The sequence below is a fragment of the Camelina sativa genome, chromosome 9 (genome assembly GCF_030686135.1).
Source record: "Camelina sativa cultivar CO46 ecotype springtype chromosome 9, ASM3068613v1".
In the NCBI taxonomy this organism is placed as follows: domain Eukaryota; kingdom Viridiplantae; phylum Streptophyta; class Magnoliopsida; order Brassicales; family Brassicaceae; genus Camelina; species Camelina sativa.
In genome coordinates this window covers 2,437,099-2,457,306 of record NC_141888.1, presented here as the reverse complement: position 1 = coordinate 2,457,306, position 20,208 = coordinate 2,437,099, and the positions used below count along the sequence as shown (strand labels likewise).

Here is a 20,208-nt window from a genome sequence, read left to right as displayed (position 1 = left end):
ACCTTTGAATTATTTGGAATACATATATTATCGTGCTTATAATTTTCTATTATTTCTTTATTTATGTCAAATTAATTTTCTTCTACTTTTTCAACCTTGATTGGCTGGTCATAGAACCTTTTTGTGCAACCATTATTGTTACAATTCATTCAATCTCAAAGGGAGATAAAGAGTAAAAGCTCATCAAGTTAATGGTTAGATAAAATATGCTAATCAAACATAGATAGATAGATTAGAAAAACATAAATTGTTGTTGATAGATCCATAATAATTTGGAGACTGTGACACCTTGGTTTGCGGATAGGTTTAAAAGAATTGATTTGGTCACCTATGTCACCAAAGTGCACTTATCTTTTCGATCAAGGGTTCCGAGAGAACTCCAGAGTTAAGCGTGCTTGAGCTAGAGTAGTTTCAGGATGGGTGACCTTTCGGGAAGTGATTGTTGGAACTGTGCGACTGAGGACAAAATATAGAAAAAGTTAATATGGTAATTAATAGGGGTAAGTATTTAAAGCATTCCAGACGTAATAAACCGGCCGTCAGATATGGGTGACTAGAAGTAGACGTGGGGCCCACTGAGGAAGATGGGCCTATGGACTGGGAATAGACATGGGGCTCACTAAGCAAGGTGGCAGTTGGGGTGTTCTAGAGACAAAGGCTACATCATGGTTTGTCAAAGACACTTCCACAAATACATTGCAAAATTTAACATTAGTTACTAAGATGGAGCCAAGATTCTCTCCATGGTGGAGGAGGTTGGACGCAAGATTCTCTCCATAAGGGAGGAGGGCAGAGCCAAGGTTCTCTCCATAGTTGGTCATACACTATTGTGATGTTACATTATTGATTAGTAGACTATGTAATATATATTTTTATTCGAAATATTTTTTGAGTCAATAATTTTAGTAATTAAAAAAATTATTCAAAAGTGAAAGTAAAAAAATATTTAATAGTTGGCTTAATATATTCATACATACATTTTCTGTGGTGGTAAAGAATATATTTATAACATACAGTATATTTAAGTGTAAAAAATATGCTTTTAATAGTAACATACATAAAAGATTTGTAAGTGAATATAAATCAGTATATTATAGCAAAAATAAAACTTATCAATAACGTTAGTTATAAAATTTTAAACCTGTACATTGGGCGGGTCTTTATATAGTTTCTCATAAGACTGTGTGTTTTCCATCAAGATCGTTAAACCGCATCTCCTAACCAAAACTCGATATATTGTAGAACCACAGTTTCTTGTCAAAATAATAAATACAATTATATAATTATTTATTAATTAAATTTTATGAAACAATCAATAATCAGTATCTCTACATAATTAAATAAATAATTAGTATACGTTGTTAATTACTGAATTTACAACAAATCAATATTATATGGGTTTAAACGGGTCAAGATAACTTACATGGGGTTAAATGGTTTCAAAATTAAAATGGGTTTATATGGGATTACGGTTAAATGGGGTGGGTTTTAATGGAGTGTACTTACCCATATTAACATCTCTACATATGAATTATAATACAAATTAATCAAAAGTGATAAAGAAGTTGGATAGATTTATTATTTAAGAATCTTCCTATTCTTCGTTAATATAATCCATCGGTAAATATGTATTTTTTTACATATGCAGGTTTTCTCTGTCGGTTATGAGCTGTTTCCAACAACAAACTGACGGAGATGCCCCTGAATTTTGAGCTGTTTTTTTGTTTGTAATATAGGTATTAACTATTAAGCCTTGTTATGGCTTGATGCCTTGATCATTGCTGGTCCATTAACATTATAATGACCAAAGTAAAGATAATGACTATTATCTTGAAATTTGTTTTTGTCGCCCCATGATGAGCTCAGTGATACGGTGTTGGAAGGAACAAATCTATTTAATTGATTCGTTCCGTTGGTTAATGTTTTCAGAGTACTAGAGTAGTAACTAGTAAGTGTCGATTTGGGCCTTGTTGGCATATATATATCGCTGCTTATATAAGAGGTTCGATAAATTTGCAACTAAAACGTGAGACAGAAAAATGTACAAGAATGTGGGAGGGAGAGGAATCGCAGGTACCAAGATGGAACCACACTTCCTTCCTCTGTTGTTCTACGAAATGTTTTACATGTCGTCAGAAATCGAGCCCAGAGTCTTGTATTGCAAAATCAAAAGTGGGCTTCTCTTCTTCAATGTTGGAACGGGACAATGATCACCACCATCGTCTATACGGCCTTGAGATCGTTTGGCAAATCATCTACCCTTTGGTATCAGTCTTGGATCCAGTCTCTCTTCTTTTCTTTTTCTCACTTTCATGTCATCTTCTTTCATCTACTTATCTGGCACTTGTGTTGCCCTTCCCCCTCGTAAACTCTATACTGTATTTTATTTTAATGCAAAAAAAGACCCTTTAACACAACTTTTTTGTTTTTGTTTTTTTTTAAATACAAGAATATTTTGTATTTTTAAAATCCCTTGTCTAGGTTTTTTTGTTCCCTCATAATGAAATATAGGATTTCTAGATTTGGGAACGAAAAAAAATGATTCTATTTCCAGATAGCAATAATATTCATACGTATAACGTGGATAAAAAGAAAAAAGTAATTTTACCTTATTAATTTAATAAATTGATAAGGGATTTCAAAGATATAGAGAAACCCTAGACATAGCTCCCGATAGAGAACGGCAGCGATGTTTTATTCTACTTTTACTGCCGGCGAAGATTCTAAATCGCCGTAGGATATTTTGGTGGACGATTATAATTAGGGATTACTAAAGCATATTTTCATACAGTGGTTATAATATCTCAGCAAAGAAAGAAAAAACAACAAAACTGAAATCATTTGATAAAAAACGGAAATTATTATTATTCATTCATTCACCAAATCAGATATGGAAAAGTTATTAAAACAAAAAAGAGAGAGTAATAAAAAAAAAAAGTTAGGGTTTTGGAGCAGCTGGTTTCTCAAAAGCCCAAGAGTTCTCCTTGCGAACTTTTTCTTCTTCTTCGGGTGTGAAATCGTTCTCGATATTAAAGATCACACGAACCTCCTCTGGCGTCATGTCTTTGATGTGATCTGCAACGTTCTGGCAAGTGAGATCAAGAAGGCCTTTGACGTTTAGATAGTTAGCAGCGAGAATGAGTTGAAAGATTGTCGCCAGATCTTTATCCTTGAGAAACTCTGCTTCCCATTCCTTGAGCTTCACGGCTTCTTCTTCAGACATTGAATCAGCTTCCTTCTTCTCCGTGGCTTCCTTCTTCTCCTTGTCTTCCTTGCTCTCTTCTTCATCATCTACAACATTGACGTGTGTTTTGCAATACTCGATCACCATGGAGAGGATCTTTCCGGTGACGTTTGAAAGTGGGATTGCTTTGTCTGCACACTCGTCTTCGATCATGTGCCTTACGATCTGCAGTTTTCTCGCCACCACTTCTTCAATTATGAAAGACTCGCCATCAGAGCTCACCAACTCAATCTTTTTCGAAGACATATTGTTTCGATCGTTTTGGTGATGAAAGAATCGGTTTATGAATTATGCAAAAGCTATTGGAATGAGAGAGATTGTTGAATGATGAATAGAATAAATTAGAGGAGTCGAAGAAGTTCTATTTATAAAGTTTCAGAGTCGGTTAATTGTGTTTTCCTTTTCACAATTGGAAAACATGTGTTTCTTCCTTTTTCTTCCAAGTCCCAAACAAAGTAGGAAAAACCAAATCCTACTTTTTTAACTAGGTTTTACATTTAATAATTTTGGTCTTAACCGTAATTTCATATTTTTATTGAAAAAAAAACTATTGTTATTTTTAATATAAAAATGGTACCTATTGACCACTGCTATATTAAAATATATGATTGGACTTAAAACTAAAATACAAATTATATTTAAATTACTACTAGTTAGAAGTTTACAATATGGTCCACTTGCTGCAAGAAGTTTACCATGCACACGTATAGAGCGGATTCCTTAGGCTACGTCCTCGTATTTTTATTGGTTGTATCCAATTAAAATGAACAAGAATTTTGTTTGTGGCGTATAATTGTTTGTGATAACGGTTATTATTAAAGTTGGACCATACTGGTTTACAGATAATATCCTGTTTAAACTTTTGTAATTTAGGACCTTATTTTAATATTGATAGTTTTAGAATGTTAGTGTTGGATTGTTTTAGCACAAGCAGCTACTGTACCAGAAATTTTGATCTTGTAATTTCTTTGTCTTTTCGAGCAAAACTTTTCTTCGACACGGCTTTTCATTCCGAGATGCAACACTCTTATGATTTATAAGGCTTTACAATCTTAGATATTTTTAAAACAAAACAACAAAGTATCAATCGTTTTTGTTTATATGTGGAATGATATTTATAACACACACTATTACGTTTGGTAAAAATTGACAATACTAGTAAAAATCTACTAAGAATATATTTATGTGTATATCATAGATTATAATAGATTCCTTACATGGTGGTTTGCATTACTGATATATAACTATCTTACGTGCACATTTTTACCAGAAATCAAAATTTCGATTAGCTTTTTCGAAAAGTAAAAAAAAACCCTAATTTACTACGATCTATTAACAACTCTGCATAACTAGGCGTCTAGGCCACTCACCAAAAGATAGTTAAAATGTATCAAATAGAACAATGTGGGTTTGCCTTATAGATCTAACGCGCATAACCTGCAGTCCTATTTCCAAGTGAACTTCGTAATATTAGAACATCATTATTGGGAGATACTCTCACTGTTACTCTTATAAGTGGGATCCAAAAACAAAATAAAAAAATTCATTATTTGGTCTAATAAGAAGAGTATCGTGTCTTCTATTGCTTGGGGAAGTAACCGTTCTCAACAAATATCAACATGTATTGACTTTTGATTGGTTACAATTAATTGTGATTAAAATAATTTTTTTTTCTTTTTTTAAAGAATCGTTCAGAACGGTGCTGGAGTAATGATGGTCTTATATACTAGGGAAAGGTCCGCCGTTGGACGTGTTTGTTTTTTTTTGTTAGTTTTTGTATGCAATTTAATCTTTTAATTGTTTAAATTTGTTTTTAATAAATCTGAATGTACGTAAAGTTATTCTATGGACAATTCTTTAATTTTTTTCTTTTTTGAGCGAAAGTAGGAGACAATTTTTTAATCAGAAATTACAATAGAAATTACAATCATACGTTTCATTGGGGGATTTAGCAAGGCTCTTATTGCAACTGTAATTAAAAATAAATCATAATTGATGGAAAATATAAGATCCAACTCTTATTTAGTGAGCTTAAGAATCGTCTCTTATTGTGTACGTGTCAGCATATAGCTGATTTGGTTTTTCATATAAAAACAAGATTTTCTTTTTGTCCTTCTTTCTATTCCTTTTTTCTCTCTTTTGCGATGCGCTTGAACCACAAGAGAGATCTTTTTGACCAAATCGGAACCTTGCAATCGGAGAAACCGATCTCCAGTTGGAGATTTTGATTAATCAATCAAAATGACATATCGAAGCTTCTGATTAATCGACGAGTCTTCTTCACCAAAGTGAGTCTTCTTCACCAAATCGCAGCTTTTGATTAACCAATCTCTTTCTGATGATAATTTCCTTTTTCTGATTATAAGAATTCTTGTTTAGTAAGGGTATAGAAATTAGGGTTCTTTGATTTTCAAAAACTAGGGTTCTTCAAAATCTGTTTCTGATTGTGATCCTAGGCATGATTGTAATTAGGATTAACGAAATCTGTTTCTAGAATGTGATCGAAGTCTCCGTTTTATTCTCTTACCTCTCTCTGTTTTATTGCTTTGCTTCTCTAAATTATGCTATATACAAAATTCTATAGGTTTGACTAACAGAGATGTTTTTAGACTAACAAAGATGATGAAAGTCATTGATAATGAAATCTGCTATCCCGCCAAGGAATGTTAGTTTTGTCCACCTGATATTCTTGTATATGCGTTTGCTTCTGTCCTCTTGATAATGTTAGGTTTGCCCCGCCAAGGAATGTTAGTTTTGCTCCTGAAATTAGCCTTCACTTTAACGGCGACTTTGAGTTCACTCAACTTTGCTACTCGTGTGATAGAGGTTGAGTTGGGTCCTGCAAGGAAGCAAGTTGAGTTCACCCCAAATTGTGATGTCCCCGGATTTGAGATTCTATAGGAAGCTTGTGATGTGTGCTTCATGGCAAGATTTAAAGGTCTGGTTGCCAACTAATGATGATATGATTGTGGCAAGCAAGGAGCCAGAGGCTGCAGAGAAACTGGAGATGGTGGGAAGGATCACTCGTTCAAGAGCTAAGGAGATGGCCAAGGAAGCTCATTCACTCATAGTTGACGGGTCATTCAACCTACCGAGGATCCAAGTCTTCAACATATCCACCTTGAAGAATTCACCCGGTAATGATAACTAGGTAACTTAGGTGTGAAGTTTGTACTCTTTTTCCCATAGCTGAGTTTTGTCCCAATGGGTTTTCTCAGTATGGTTTTTAATGAGGCAAATGGATCACTACGTCGAGTTATCTAGAAGTCACTGCCAATGGAAAATAATGTGCAAGTCACCAAACTTCTGTACTAAGTCACCAAACTTCTGTATTAAGTCACCAGACTTCTGTTCTAATTCACCAGACTTCTGTACTACTACAAGTACCTGACGTTTTGCTGTTTTCTTTTTTCCTTAAAAACGTCTTGTTGTTTTATTTTGAACTTCCTGTTGTTTGGAGTGTCGAGCTTAGGGTTGATTATAAAACCCAATAGCTACGCCTCTTTGTTCTTTAGCGAAGAAGTATGTTGAACAAATATTGTTAAACTTTTTCTCTCAATTCAAAATTCTTGAATGCGTTCTTGATTTTTGGGTTTCTATACACTTTGTGATTCAGAAACTCTTCACTTTATTTCACTCCATACAACCACCTAAATACCTATCTCCATCGTATCATTGTTCCATCACTCGATCATCTCCAAATCCACCTGCAATCTCGTTCACGCAACTTCACCATCGAGTCTCATCACTAATCACTTATCAACAGCCTTTCAACGAAGTTTAATCCTAGGGAGATCGTATTATGTGGTATCAGAGCCAACTCTATGCCAAAGGCTAAGCGATTCTAAAACCCTAATCTCTTGTGTTGTTTACTTAATTTCGTTTGTTTAGTTTTAGGGTTTGAATTTGTGTTGAGTCGTTTGTGTCTAGATCGAATTCTATGAGTTTAGGATTTAGGTTTGTGTTGTTTCGAAACTAGACTGCAACTAGGGTTTAGTCATTTCGAAGTTTGTTCATTATAGGGTTGGTATTGATTGATTCTCTTGTAGTGTTGCTCAATATTAGGTCTATATCCGTGAGTCTATTGTTTAAAATTCCGAGTCTCAGAGTTTATTTTCGTTTCTCTCATTCAAGGAACATTTTACTGCGAGTTTCTTCTTTAATTTGCAGGTACAATGGAGCTTTCTCCAGAAGCTATGGAAGCTTTGAACCAAACAATGTCCAAGCAAATAAGACAATGTCTACTTAGTTTCAACAACAGATGGAGCAGCTCAGTAACAAGTTTGAGAAGCAGATCAAAGACATAGCTCAAGCATCTAGCGCTTCAGATCAAAGTTCTATAGAACCACCTAGCCCTGATGAAGCCCTTCGTTTAGCTAAAGGAAAGGCTCACGTGGGAACTTCTTCCAAACACACACGGATCAGAACAGTTAAGTCACCTACTGGGGGGAGAGAAACTTGTTTCAATCAGAGAAGAAACACTCAAGGTACAGACAGAGAGCAACGCAGAACTGGCAGAGATCACATACGTCCACGATGAGCTGAACAAGTAGCTGGGCATCGAATATACATTGAGCCAGATAGAGAGTATTCCGAAGAAGAAGAAGTTTCAGATCATAGTCAAGAGACAATGAGGAGAAACAGAAACAGAGATCATGGCAGGGATTATGATCCTTTGAGGCAGCAGCTGAAGCACCTCAAAATTCAGTATCCTTCTTTTCATGGTACCAATGATCCAAAGACTTATCTAGACTGGGAAAGGAAGATAGAATCAAACTTTCAAGTTCAAGGTACTTATGAGTTGAACAAGGTGAAAATAGCCATATCCGAATTCAATTGCTATGCTTTGTTGTGGTGGGAGCAGTTGGGACTTACTAGACATCGACAGAGAGAGCCTGCTATCACTACATGGGAACATGTAGTCACGCAGATGAGAAAGAAGTTTGTGCCTACACACTACCAGAGAGAGATTCTTAACAAGCTTAGGCGTCTCATTCAAGGTACTAAGTCTGTTAGAGACTACTATCAAGAGCTGGAAACGCTTATGATCATGGCTGATCTAAGAGAAAGTGAAGACATGGTTATGTCAAGATTTCTTGGAGGTTTAAACAGAGAGATTCAAGACAAGGTAGAGTTGCAGGACTATGAAGATGTGCAAGAAATGGTACATAAGGCAGAGTTGATTGAATCGCAGATTAAGAGAAAGGGAGTGAGGACAGCATTTATCCCTAACATGTCCAAGCCAAGAGAATTCAGTAAAACCGCCTTCACCAAGGACAACAAACCCATGACAGCCACAGTCAAAGAGGAAGTTAAGATTGATTATAAGCCCAAGAGCAGCACCTCTACAAGTCATATCAGGTGTTTCAAATGCCAAGGAATGGGACATTATTCCAGAGACTGTCCTAACAAGAAGATGTTTCTTCTTCAAGGAGGAGAGATTGTGCCTGTAGATAGTTCAGAAAGTGAACCAGAGCCTGAACTAGATGAAGAAGGAGAAACCGCAGTCATGGGAGAGATGTTGGTAGCACACAGAGCTTTAAGTGTTCAGATTCATCCAGATGATAGAGGACAGCGTGAGAACCTATTTCACACACGGTGTATGGTTCAAGACAAGGTCTGTACCTTGATCGTTGATGGTAATGCAGCTAGTGAAGAGATGGTACAGAAGCTTAATCTCAAGACCACTTCACATCCAAGACCTTATCAGCTACAGTGGTTGAACAACAAGGGAGCTTTAACAGTTTCGCAGCAAGTGATGGTGAAACTAACGATTGGGAAGTATGAGGATGAGCTGGTATGTGATGTGATTCCAATGAAGTTAAGTCATATTCTGTTGGGAAGACCATGGCAGTTCGACAGAAGAGTGCTTTATGATGGCTACACCAACAAGCAGTAATTTGAGTTCAAAGGACGCAAGGTCACTCTTCTACCACTTACACCCAGCAAAATCTACAAGGACCAGCTTCACATGACCCGCAAGGATACAGAGAAAGTGTCTCACAGCCTGTACATCAATCACAGCTAGTTCAACAAGCTATTTGATCCAGAGATGACCACATTCATGTTTGTGTATAAGGAGACACTCACCAGTACTAAATCAGCAGAAGAGCTTCCACACGAGATGATAGAGATTATAGAGGAGTACAAGGATGTGTTTCCAGAAGAGATACCTCCAGGCTTGCCTCCAATACGTGGGATAGAGCATCAGATCGATTTGGTACCAGGTTCAGCTCTACCGAACAGACCAGCTTACAGAACCAATCCAGTAGAAACTAAAGAGCTTCAGAAGTAAGTAGAAGAGCTGATGAGCAAGGGACACATCAGAGAGAGTCTCAGTCCATGTGTAGTACCAGTTTTGCTTGTACCCAAGAAAGATGGTTCATGGAGGATGTGTGTTGACTGCAGAGCTATTAACAATATCACAGTGAAGTACAGACACCCAATTCCGAGATTAGATGACATGCTGGACGAGTTATGTGGGTCAACAGTCTTCTCAAAGATCGATTTGGAGAGTGGGTATCATCAGATCAGAATGAAGGAAGGAGATGAATGGAAAACAACTTTCAAGACCAAGCAAGGACTCTACAAATGGCTAGTCATGCCGTTTGGTCTCACTAATGCTCCTAGCATCTTCATGCGTTTAATGAATCATGCTCTCAGACCTTTCATAGGCATCTTCGTGGTTGTGTACTTCGATGACATTCTCATCTACAGCAAAGGTCTAGAAGAACACTTAGAACACATCTGCCAAGTTCTAAATGTTCTTCGTTCTCAAACCCTCTTTGCTAATTTTTCTAAATGTTCATTCTGTACTACTGAGGTTGTTTTTCTAGGCTTTGTTGTCGGTGCAGAAGGAGTTAGAGTGGACGATGAGAAGGTCAAGGCTATTAAGGAGTGGCCAACACCCAAAAACGTGGCAGAAGTCAGGAGCTTTCATGGATTACCATGATTTTACAGGCGATTTGTCCAAGACTTCAGTACCATTGCATCGCCACTTACAGAAGTTGTTAAGAAGGATGTAGGATTCAGATGGGAAGAAGCACAAGAGAAGGCGTTTTCAACCTTAAAAGAGAAGCTTATCACTGCCCCTATTCTTTTACTTCCTGACTTTATGAAAACTTTTGAGATTGAATGTGATGCCTCCGGAGTGGGTATAGGTGCTGTTTTGATGCAAGATAGGAAACCATTAGCTTACTTCAGTGAGAAGCTAGGAGGATCGACGTTGAACTATCCTACATATGACAAGGAGCTGTACGCCTTGGTTCGGGCTCTTCAAACGTGGCAGCATTACCTGTGGCCCAAGGAGTTCGTTATTCACACTGATCACGAGTCCCTGAAACATCTCAAAGGACAATAGAAGCTCAACAAGAGACATACCAGATGGATGGAGTTCATAGAGACTTTTTCCTACACGGTTAAGTACAAGAAAGGTAAAGATAATGTAGTCGCAGATGCATTATCAAGGAGGTACACTCTCATTTCTACTTTGTCTTCTAAGCTAGAAGGTTTTGATGAAATAGTAGGACTTTATGAGACTGACATCGATTTTGCTGAGAGCTATGGCAAATGCCATAAGTTTGCTTTTGAAAACTATTATAGGCATGATGGATATCTGTTCTTTAAGGATCGATTGTGCATACCAAGAGGATCCATGAGAGAGCTGCTGATCAGAGAAGCTCACGGAGGTGGACTAGCTGGACATTTCAGAGTGTCAAAGACTCTACTCTGACTGCAAGAACACTTCTATTGGCCTCAAATGAAGAAAGACGTTGAGAAGGTTTGTTCTAGGTGCCATATCTTCAAAATGGCGAAGGGTAAGGTACAGCCCCGCGGCTTGTACACTCCTCTACCTATCCCTTCTTAACCTTGGGCTCATATTTCTATGTATTTTGTTCTTGGCTTATCTCGAACCAGAAATGGTAGAGATTCAATTTTTGTTGTGGTTGACAGGTTTAGCAAGATGACTCACTTCATTGCAAGTCACAAGACGGACGATGCTGTTATTGTAGCTAACTTGTTTTTCAGGGAAGTAGTACGCCTACATGAAATGCCTCAAGTAATTGTCTCAGACCGAGATACAAAGTTTTTAGGACACTTCTGGAGGACGTTATGGGCTAAGCTAGGAACCAAGCTATCATTCTCAACCACATGTCACCCGCAAACAGATGGGCAAACTGAAGTGGTGAACAGGACGCTATATACACTCCTCAGGACCTTAGTGAGAAGCAATCTCAAATCATGGGAAGAATGTCTATCACATGTTGAGTTTGCATACAATCACGCTAAGCATTCTGCTACCCTATTTTCTCCTTTTGAAATTGTCTATGGTTTCAATCCACAATCACCTCTAGACTTGATTCCTTTACCTTTAAGTGTGAAGTGTAGCTTTGATGGCAAAAAAAAGGCTGAACAGGTGAGGAGGATACATGCTAAAGCTAAGGAGAACACAGAGAAAAGGACCAAGCAATACGAGAAGCATGCGAACAAGGGGAGAAAGGAGCTCGTTTTCGAAGAAGGAGACTTAGTGTGGATTCACTTACGCAAGGATAGGTTCCCAGAAGAGAGGAAGAGCAAGCTTCTACCACGAGCTCATGGTCCATTTGAAGTCATCAAGAGGATCAATGATAACGTATACCAGATTGATCTTCAAGGTAAGTATACCATATCATCAACATTCAATGTTTCTGACTTGCTCCCTTACTATGCAGTTTCCGATTTGAGGACAAATCCTTTTGAAGAGGGGGAGGATGATATGATTGTGGCAAGCAAGGAGCCAGAGGCTGCAGAGAAACCGGAGATGGTAGGAAGGATCTCTCGTTCAAGAGCTAAGGAGATGGCCAAGAAAGCTCATTCACTCATAGTTGACGGGTCATTCAACCTACCGAGGATCCAAGTCTTCAACATATCCACCTTGAAGACTTCACCCGGTAATGATAACTAGGTAACTTAGGTGTGAAGTTTGTACTCTTTTTCCCATAGCTGAGTTTTGTCCCAATGGGTTTTCTCAGTATGGTTTTTAATGAGGCAAATGGATCACTACGTCGAGTTATCTAGAAGTCATTGCCAATGAGAAATAGTGTGCAAGTCACCAGACTTCTATATTAAGTCACCAGACTTCTGTACTAAGTCACCAGACTTCTGTACTAAGTCACCAGACTTCTGTACTACTACAAGTACCTGACGTTTTGCTGTTTTCTTTTTTCCTTAAAAACGTCTTGTTGTTTTATTTTGAACTTCCTGTTGTTTGGAGTGTCGAGCCTAGGGTTGATTATAAAACCCAATAGCTACGCCTCTTTGTTCTTTAGCGAAGAAGTATGTTGAACAAGTATTGTTAAACTTTTTCTCTCAATTCAAAATTCTTGAATGCGTTCTTGATTTCTGGGTTTCTATACACTTTGTGATTCAGAAACTCTTCACTTTATTTCACTCCATACAACCACCTAAATACCTATCTCCATCGTATCATTGTTCCATCACTCGATCATCTCCAAATCCATCTGCAATCTCGTTCACGCAACTTCACCATGGAGTCTCATCACTAATCACTTATCAGTAGCCTTTCAACGGAGTTCAATCCTAGGGAGATCGTATTAAATGATTTGCTGCAACATTTTGGTTTCTACTCTGTTTTCTTGTTTTAGTCTTTCTGATATGAACTCCATTTTATTGCAGGATCATATGCGGGGAGCTGCTGATGTGTTCTTTGCTGAGGCCACTCGAGACTGGTTGTGAGTCATCCTCCTTGTCCAATTTTAATTCTTCCCATCCATAAGTTGTGAGTCTAATTCAGCCCCTTTAAAGTTTATTCATAGTTTCACTCAAAATAGAAAAAAAGTAAATGAAATATTTTTTTATTGATGCTTTTTGTTGTTGATTCTTCGTTCTCTAGGTGTTGCATTCTTACACAACGATGGTCAAATCCTGTTCTGGAGATTGGATTGGGGTTTTGTTTCAGGAGTCCAGACTCCAACTTTGAAGGTGCTACAAGTGAGTTTTGTCGTTTCTTCTATTCTGATTTAAATCCTTAATTTTGTAGCAATTTGATTTCAGTGTTTTGTACCAATTACTAACGATTTTGTTTTGAATGTGTTTAACTGTTTATGTTACGATCATCTCCCTTGATGAGGCTGCAAAAATTATTGCTTGGTGATGCCCTCGTATATTATCTTCATCTTGTGACTTTTAGACTACTTTAATTTTTTTCTTACTCACTTGAAACAAATTGATCTGTGTCTGTTGACACATTCATTACTTTTCTGCAGAAAAACCTTCAATCTTTCATCATCTGTAGGAACAAGAATGGCAACAGAAGGTTAGGGAAAACTGATTCAGTCTCAAACTTATTATCTTTTCATTAGTAAATTCTAACCATCTTGTAGACAAAACACAAAACCGATGAATGTATGGAAGCAGTGTTAATACGACATAAGGTTTGTTACATGGATTGTCTTAGGATTTTGTAGCTTCTGATTTCCCATATCACCAGATTGTTGAATCAATTGCTTCTGATCCCCTTTCAACAAGATTACAACTAATCTATTATCCCATTTATGATTTGTATTTCTATTTTTACTATACTTTTATAATTAAAATTTTAATTACTCTTTCACAAGTTTTTATTTTTAAAAAGTACAAAATATATTCTTAAAAAATTTTAAAACCTCAAAATAGCATCCTCACCATTGGAGATCATGGGTATGCAGCCTCATTGACCACCTCCAACATTTCCGGCTTAACAATATCTGAGTATACATCCAGATAATGAAAACCAATATCGGAAGTTATTGTTTACGTTTGGTTTAATTCCGTGTTTTCTTCGATGGTTACTAGTCCCTGGTCTGGACAGGTAACATTAGGTGGTCTTAACCACACAAACTTGGGTTTTAATTAATGAATATTTTAAGTTGGAATTGTCAAGGCCTAGGAAATAAGGCAACAATTGGTAATCTAAGGGATCTATGGCATAAAAATCGGCCGGATTTTTTATTTTTGATGGAAACAAAACAACCACGTCTGGTTTTGGAAAAATATGTAAGACATTTTGGCTATACAAATTTAACTACAGTGGAACCTATTGGTTCCAGTGGGGGTTTGGCACTGTTTTACACACAAGCGGACTTTAATGTTACAATTTTATTTGAATCCAATCGGTTAATTGATATTGAAGCGGTTTATAAAGGATGGGTCATCTATTTAACATTTGTTTATGGTGATCCTGTACCAAAGAACCGTGACATGGTGTGGGAGAGGTTATTGCGCATTGGTGTGTCTCGGTCATCTCCTTGGTTTACTGTGGGTGATTTCAATGAGCTAACTGGCAACCATGAGAAGCGGGGAGGAAAGCTTCGCCACCCCTCTTCATTTCTTGCTTTTAATGGGATGATTCAAGATTGCGGTTTTTTGGATTTTCCATATCTAGGCGATTGTCTATCTTGGCGAGGCTGGCGGGACAAAAAACCAATCCGTTCTCGGTTGGATAGAGCCCTGGGTAATGAAGATTGGCATGAATTGTTTCCAGACACGGTCCTCGAATATTTACCTATGATTGCATCTGATCACAAGCCCATTGTGGTGAATATAGGGGCTAAAAGGCCACGGGGAAAGAGACGTTTTACGTTTGACCCCTGGTGGATTGGGAAGGATGGATTGATGGAGGCAATTGAGGCAGGATGGGTGGGGGGATCTCCTCAGATTTCACCTAATTTTATGGACAAAATTGTAAATTGTCGCCGGGCTATTTCTCAATGGCGTAAGAACCAAGTTCCTTTTGGTAGGGACACAATTGAGGACCTAAAGAGCCAGTTGTCTGTCGCACAGGCTGATGATGCCACTCCCCTTTCGGTTATCACGGATTTAAATGCACGATTGTGGGAAGCCTATAAAGATGAAGAGGTATATTGGTATTTGAAGAGTCGTAATAAGTGGATGCAGATGGGGGATCAGAATTCAAGGTATTTTCATGCTCTGACTAAGCAGAGACGGGCCCGCAATCGGATTACAGGTCTTTTTGATAAAAATGAGATCTGGTCTACGGAGGATGTTGATATCTGCAATATCGCAGTCTCGTATTTTGCTGATTTATTTACTACGTTGCATCCGACCAATTTTGATGAGGTCTTAGGTGAGGTACGCCCGGTCATTACAGCTGAGGCCAATGCCCAGTTAACGGCCCCGGTCACAGAATTAGAGGTCCGTGCAGCTCTATTTATGATGCATCCGGACAAGGCCCCGGGCCCGGACGGGATGACCGCCTTGTTTTACCAAAAAGCATGGCAGATTGTCAAAGGAGACCTTGTTTCACTGGTTAATGGTTTTTTCGAAGAGGGAGTTTTTGATAGAGGTTTAAACACTACACACATTTGTCTCATCCCAAAAGTGGCTAAGCCAACTCGGATGACGGAGCTGCGTCCAATTAGTTTGTGTAATGTGGGATATAAGATCATCTCAAAGATCATGTGTCAACGGCTAAAGAAGTTTTTACCGGACCTTATTTCGGAAACACAATCGGCTTTCGTCCCAGGTCGTCTTATCTCGGATAACATCCTCATTGCCCAGGAAATGTTTCACGGCTTACGGACTAATCCGTCTTGCAAAGGGAAGTTCATGACAATTAAGACGGACATGAGCAAGGCATATGACCGAGTGGAGTGGGTGTTTATTGAAAAATTACTCTACAAGATGGGTTTTGATGAAAAATGGATTAGATGGATTATGTTTTGTGTTAGTTCCGTTGAGTACAAAGTTCTTCTGAATGGTCAACCGAATGGTCTGATTATTCCGGAAAGAGGCTTAAGACAAGGGGACCCGCTATCTCCTTATTTATTTATTTTATGCACGGAGGTTTTAATTGCCAATATTCGGAAGGCGGAGGTAGATAAATTAATTACAGGGATTAAGGTGGCCAACCAATGCCCTCCGATCACACATCTTTTATTTGCGGATGATAGTCTATTCTTTTGTAAGGTCGCAAAAGATCAATGTGAGGTCATTTTGAAAATTTTACGGAACTATGAGGCTGTCTCGGGTCAGCAAATTAATTTTGCGAAGTCCTCTGTCCAGTTTGGTCATAAGGTTGCGGAACAGACTAAAATGGAGATTCAAGGAATTCTTGGCATAACAACTCAGGGTGGCATGGGCTCGTACCTGGGACTACCTGAGAGCTTAGGAGGGTCTAAGACAAAGGTTTTTTCGTTTGTCCGGGAACGATTGCAGGGTCGTATGACTGGTTGGTCGGCGAAACTACTCTCTAAAGGGGGGAAGGAGGTTATGGTCAAATCGATTGCTACTGCGGTCCCGACGTTTGTTATGTCTTGTTTTCGGCTACCGAAGACGATTACATCCAAACTTACCAGTGCAGTGGCAAATTTTTGGTGGAGTTCGGATGGTAGGACGGGTGGTATGCACTGGCTAGCCTGGGACAAGCTATGTTGCACCAAGCAGATGGGCGGTCTAGGTTTTCGGAATGTTGATGATTTCAACTCGGCTTTGTTGGCAAAACAATTATGGAGACTTATTGAATTTCCTGATTCACTGTTTGCCAGGGTTTTTAAAGGTAGGTATTATAGGAATTCGGATCCCATGGAACCGATTCGTTCTTACTCCCCTTCTTATGGATGGCGGAGTATAGTTTCAGCTTGCTCTCTGGTACAAAAAGGGCTTATTATACGGGTTGGTTCGGGAGAATCCATTTCAATATGGACTGATCCCTGGATACCAGCTCAATTCCCGAGACCAGCTATCAGCAAGGGCCCGTTTAAGGACCCTTCTCTTAAAATTTCACACTTAATTGATTGTCGGACGCGTTTGTGGCGGATGGATGTGCTCTCTGAGCACTTTGATCCAGTGGATGTTGAGTTGATAGGTGCATTACCTTTAGGAAGCTGCCCCAAGGATGATACCCTTGGTGGCATTTTACGAAAAATGGGAGGTATACAGTTAAGTCTGGTTATCATGCGGCGCGATTGACGACTCAAGGGCCTTTTAAAGCGCCTGGGGTTGGGCCAGAAATAACCTCTCTTCTAGCTAGTGTTTGGAATGTTCGCTGCCCACCAAAAATACAACATTTTATGTGGCAAGCTTTGTCTGGGTGTATGCCGGTTTCACGGAATTTGCGGCGACGTGGCATTGCATGTGATTTGGGATGCTCCCGTTGTGGTGCTGAGGAGGAAACAGTAAACCATGTTTTGTTTCTCTGTCCACCGGCGCGCCAGGTGTGGGCCTTGTCCCAGGTACCGGTAGGATCGAATTGTTTTCCAGTGGAGTCTGTTTTTGCAAATATGGATCATTTTCTGGATCCCAAAAGCCCGGGTTCTCATGTGGCCGCATTCCCGTGGATTTTGTGGTTTTTATGGAAGGCGCGTAATGCAAAGGTTTTTGACAATATTACAGAGCGCCCAGAGGAGACTGTCCGGATAGCTGAAGGTGAGGCTTTGTCCTGGCTTAAGGCTCAGGAGGAGGGTGAAGATGGGGTTACACTTGTCCAGTCAAGGGTTGCGGAATCTCGCCCACAGAGACCAAACGGCTCTCTACCTTTGCTTTTTACAGGATATCGCTGTTTCGTCGATGGTTCTTGGAAGTCGGATGATCGGTTCGCAGGAGCGGGGTGGTTCTGCACTCAGTCCCAGGATCAAAGGCCAAGCAGGGGAGCTACTAACTTTCGGCGAAGTCTCTCCCCCTTACATGCAGAAGTGGAAGCTTTCATTTGGGCGATGCGTTGCATGATCGGACATGACTATCGTGAGGTGGCTTTCTACTCAGACTGTGCAGATTTGGTGAAGATGGTGTCTTCGCCACTTGATTGGCCGGCGTTCTCAACTTACCTAGATGATATACAGATGGACAGGGAGGAGTTCACTTCTTTCTCTTTATCTTATATTCCCAGAAATGCAAATTCAAAAGCGGATACTCTGGCACGCTATGCGCGCACATCTCCGCACAATGTTTTGTATGCAAATTCAAAAGCTAATCTTTTTGTTGACAAAAAAAAAAAAAAAAATAATGAAAACCAAGTAGTAAAAAACTATTAAATATAATTATAAAAATACTAACTATTAAACATTTACATTGTTCTATGTAATATGAGGAGTGAGCTCTTTTTCATTGGTTAGTTGAAGAAACCATTTTTATTAATATAAATCTGTTTTTTGTTTATTATAATATTTTTTAAAAATGTGTAGAATATATTTTGTTTTTCCTTTTCTGTTTCATTTTTTATATGTGTATGTAGAGTTATATAAGATTTAATGAGAGTTTTAACAATTAGTAAAAACAATTTTCCTGATATAGTTTTTCAATCAATCTTAATACTATTAAAAGAGGAGTACAATATTGAATATGTCCAAAATCCTTGTATGCCAAAAGGAAAACAATTGCCACTCAATTATGCAAAAAGAAAAACACTTATTGAAATTGAAAAGAGCAAATTGGTGATAAAATAAATAGAAACCAAATACCCGACCCAATAAACATCAGGTCCACGTGTTTATCCGTTTTCGTAAGTTGGGCTCCGAGATCCTGTAAAAAGAAAGAATCGATTAAAGGCATACAATTGTTGTTTAACCTAAACTACTTTTTATCCTTTCGATGTAAAAGAAGATAGCTGGTCGGAATTTTGGAGAAGATGATGTTCAACATAATTATCACAGGGTGAGCTTTCTTCTGGGTTTGTAAATTAGAAGGTAACTGTTACAGTTTGATTAACCATATATAATTTATTTCATATAAATATTGTGTTTTAACTCCAAGATCTAGAGTTGCGAAAAGATGGATGAAGATTTGATTTGATTTGATTTTTTTTGGTTCTTCTTTTATGCTTATTACAGGATCCGTGAATTATGCTTATATGTTTCAGAATAGTGATTTTTATTCATGTGGCGAAGTATGAAATAGGCAGAGCTGGCCCAAAGACCAGGTTCATGAAGCTGCATATTTTATAAGATTTGTTCGGCCCGGTTTTACAAAATGTTGTCTTTAATCCAGTGGTATTAATCTTTCTAGGAGAGTTTGGGATCTCCGGTTCAAACCTTAGTCGACAGCTCTGGAAACAGGTTCTTAATTTACATTTACTTTTTTGGAAAATGGTTTGAATGCATTTTGAGAAGGATATACGTATTGACGTTTTCATAGGAAAACGAAGCCATATATGTATTTATGGAGTTCAACGAATTTGCTTGCATGTGCAGGTGTTGTAGTGATGGCTCGCAGTTCTTTACTGTGAAGGGTAAGCTCTCCTCTCATCTTAATTCTCATGCTCCCACTTCATGCACAATATAAATTGCTTTTTTTCCTTACGAAGAACACACTAGAAATATGATACAGGAACTCCAGTTTTTAATGCAGAAACACTCAATAGTTTTATTCTTGTGAAAGTCCTGTGACTATCATCTAGCCAACACACGAAAAATTCTTGTGGATTTAGTTTTTGATTTGAAAAGTTAGACTTGATTATTATGAAAAATGTGGTGCAGGTTGGAAGGAGAACGTGTGGTGTTGGGTAAGGTAATATAAGGAATGAACAATGTATTCACCATTTAAGGTGGAGATAGGAAATTACGGTTGCAAACCCAGAAAGATATTTGTTATTATATTGTTGATTGTAAAGAGAGTCCTAAAGACAAATGGGATGAAGAAAGATGACAAAGACCACATAAAATACACATCACTTCAAATATGATAGTTTGTCTCTGTTATCTTCTTTCTATTTATAATATAGCACATGCGATAGTATGAATTTTAAACTCAATGTCAATGTAATTAGTGTTAGTGTCAAAAGCTGGAAGCATCTATAGCTTTCCACTTAAAAATTTTCTCCAAAGTTTCCATGCAGACTTTATTTATATGATTTTTATTCCAGTCTACACATCGTAGATATATCTTTATTCTCAAGGTTTTCACCTCTTAATACAGTTTTAAATATCATCTTTCATCCACCTCTTAATTTGCATTGGATCCTAGCGGGTCTG

General features: G+C 38.2%; 2 protein-coding genes, 2 long non-coding RNA genes and 1 pseudogene across 4 annotated transcripts; 4 read left to right on the top strand and 1 right to left on the bottom strand.

Moving 5' to 3' along the window:
• Positions 1-2,932: 2,932 nt before the first annotated feature.
• LOC104714926 (SKP1-like protein 14 pseudogene) lies at positions 2,933-3,527 on the bottom strand (annotated as a pseudogene).
• A 1,865-nt stretch (positions 3,528-5,392) lies between these two features.
• On the top strand, positions 5,393-6,680 carry LOC147937616 (uncharacterized). The gene is made up of 2 exons (XR_015565259.1): positions 5,393-5,532; positions 5,973-6,680. It is a non-coding gene; the product is annotated as an uncharacterized LOC147937616 (long non-coding RNA).
• Positions 6,681-7,089: 409 nt separating this feature from the next.
• On the top strand, positions 7,090-12,593 carry LOC147937615 (uncharacterized). The gene is made up of 2 exons (XM_087464630.1): positions 7,090-11,876; positions 11,956-12,593. The coding sequence occupies exon 1, from the start codon at positions 7,875-7,877 to the stop codon at positions 9,141-9,143; it is 1,269 nt and encodes a 422-aa protein (XP_087320756.1). The 5' UTR covers positions 7,090-7,874; the 3' UTR covers positions 9,144-11,876; positions 11,956-12,593.
• Positions 12,594-17,523: 4,930 nt separating this feature from the next.
• On the top strand, positions 17,524-18,483 carry LOC104714925 (uncharacterized). Its single transcript, XM_010432389.2, has 2 exons — positions 17,524-18,191; positions 18,474-18,483. The coding sequence occupies exons 1-2, from the start codon at positions 17,524-17,526 to the stop codon at positions 18,481-18,483; spliced, it is 678 nt and encodes a 225-aa protein (XP_010430691.2).
• A 313-nt stretch (positions 18,484-18,796) lies between these two features.
• Positions 18,797-19,946, top strand: LOC104710231 (uncharacterized). Its single transcript, XR_754949.3, has 5 exons — positions 18,797-18,924; positions 19,069-19,157; positions 19,244-19,293; positions 19,429-19,466; positions 19,714-19,946. It is a non-coding gene; the product is annotated as an uncharacterized LOC104710231 (long non-coding RNA).
• Positions 19,947-20,208: the final 262 nt, after the last annotated feature.

Bases quoted from the DNA above. Each gene is read 5' to 3' on its own strand.
- LOC147937615 (XM_087464630.1), top strand. From the start codon at position 7,875: ATGAGGAGAAACAGAAACAGAGATCATGGCAGGGATTATGATCCTTTG.
- LOC104714925 (XM_010432389.2), top strand. From the start codon at position 17,524: ATGGATCATTTTCTGGATCCCAAAAGCCCGGGTTCTCATGTGGCCGCA.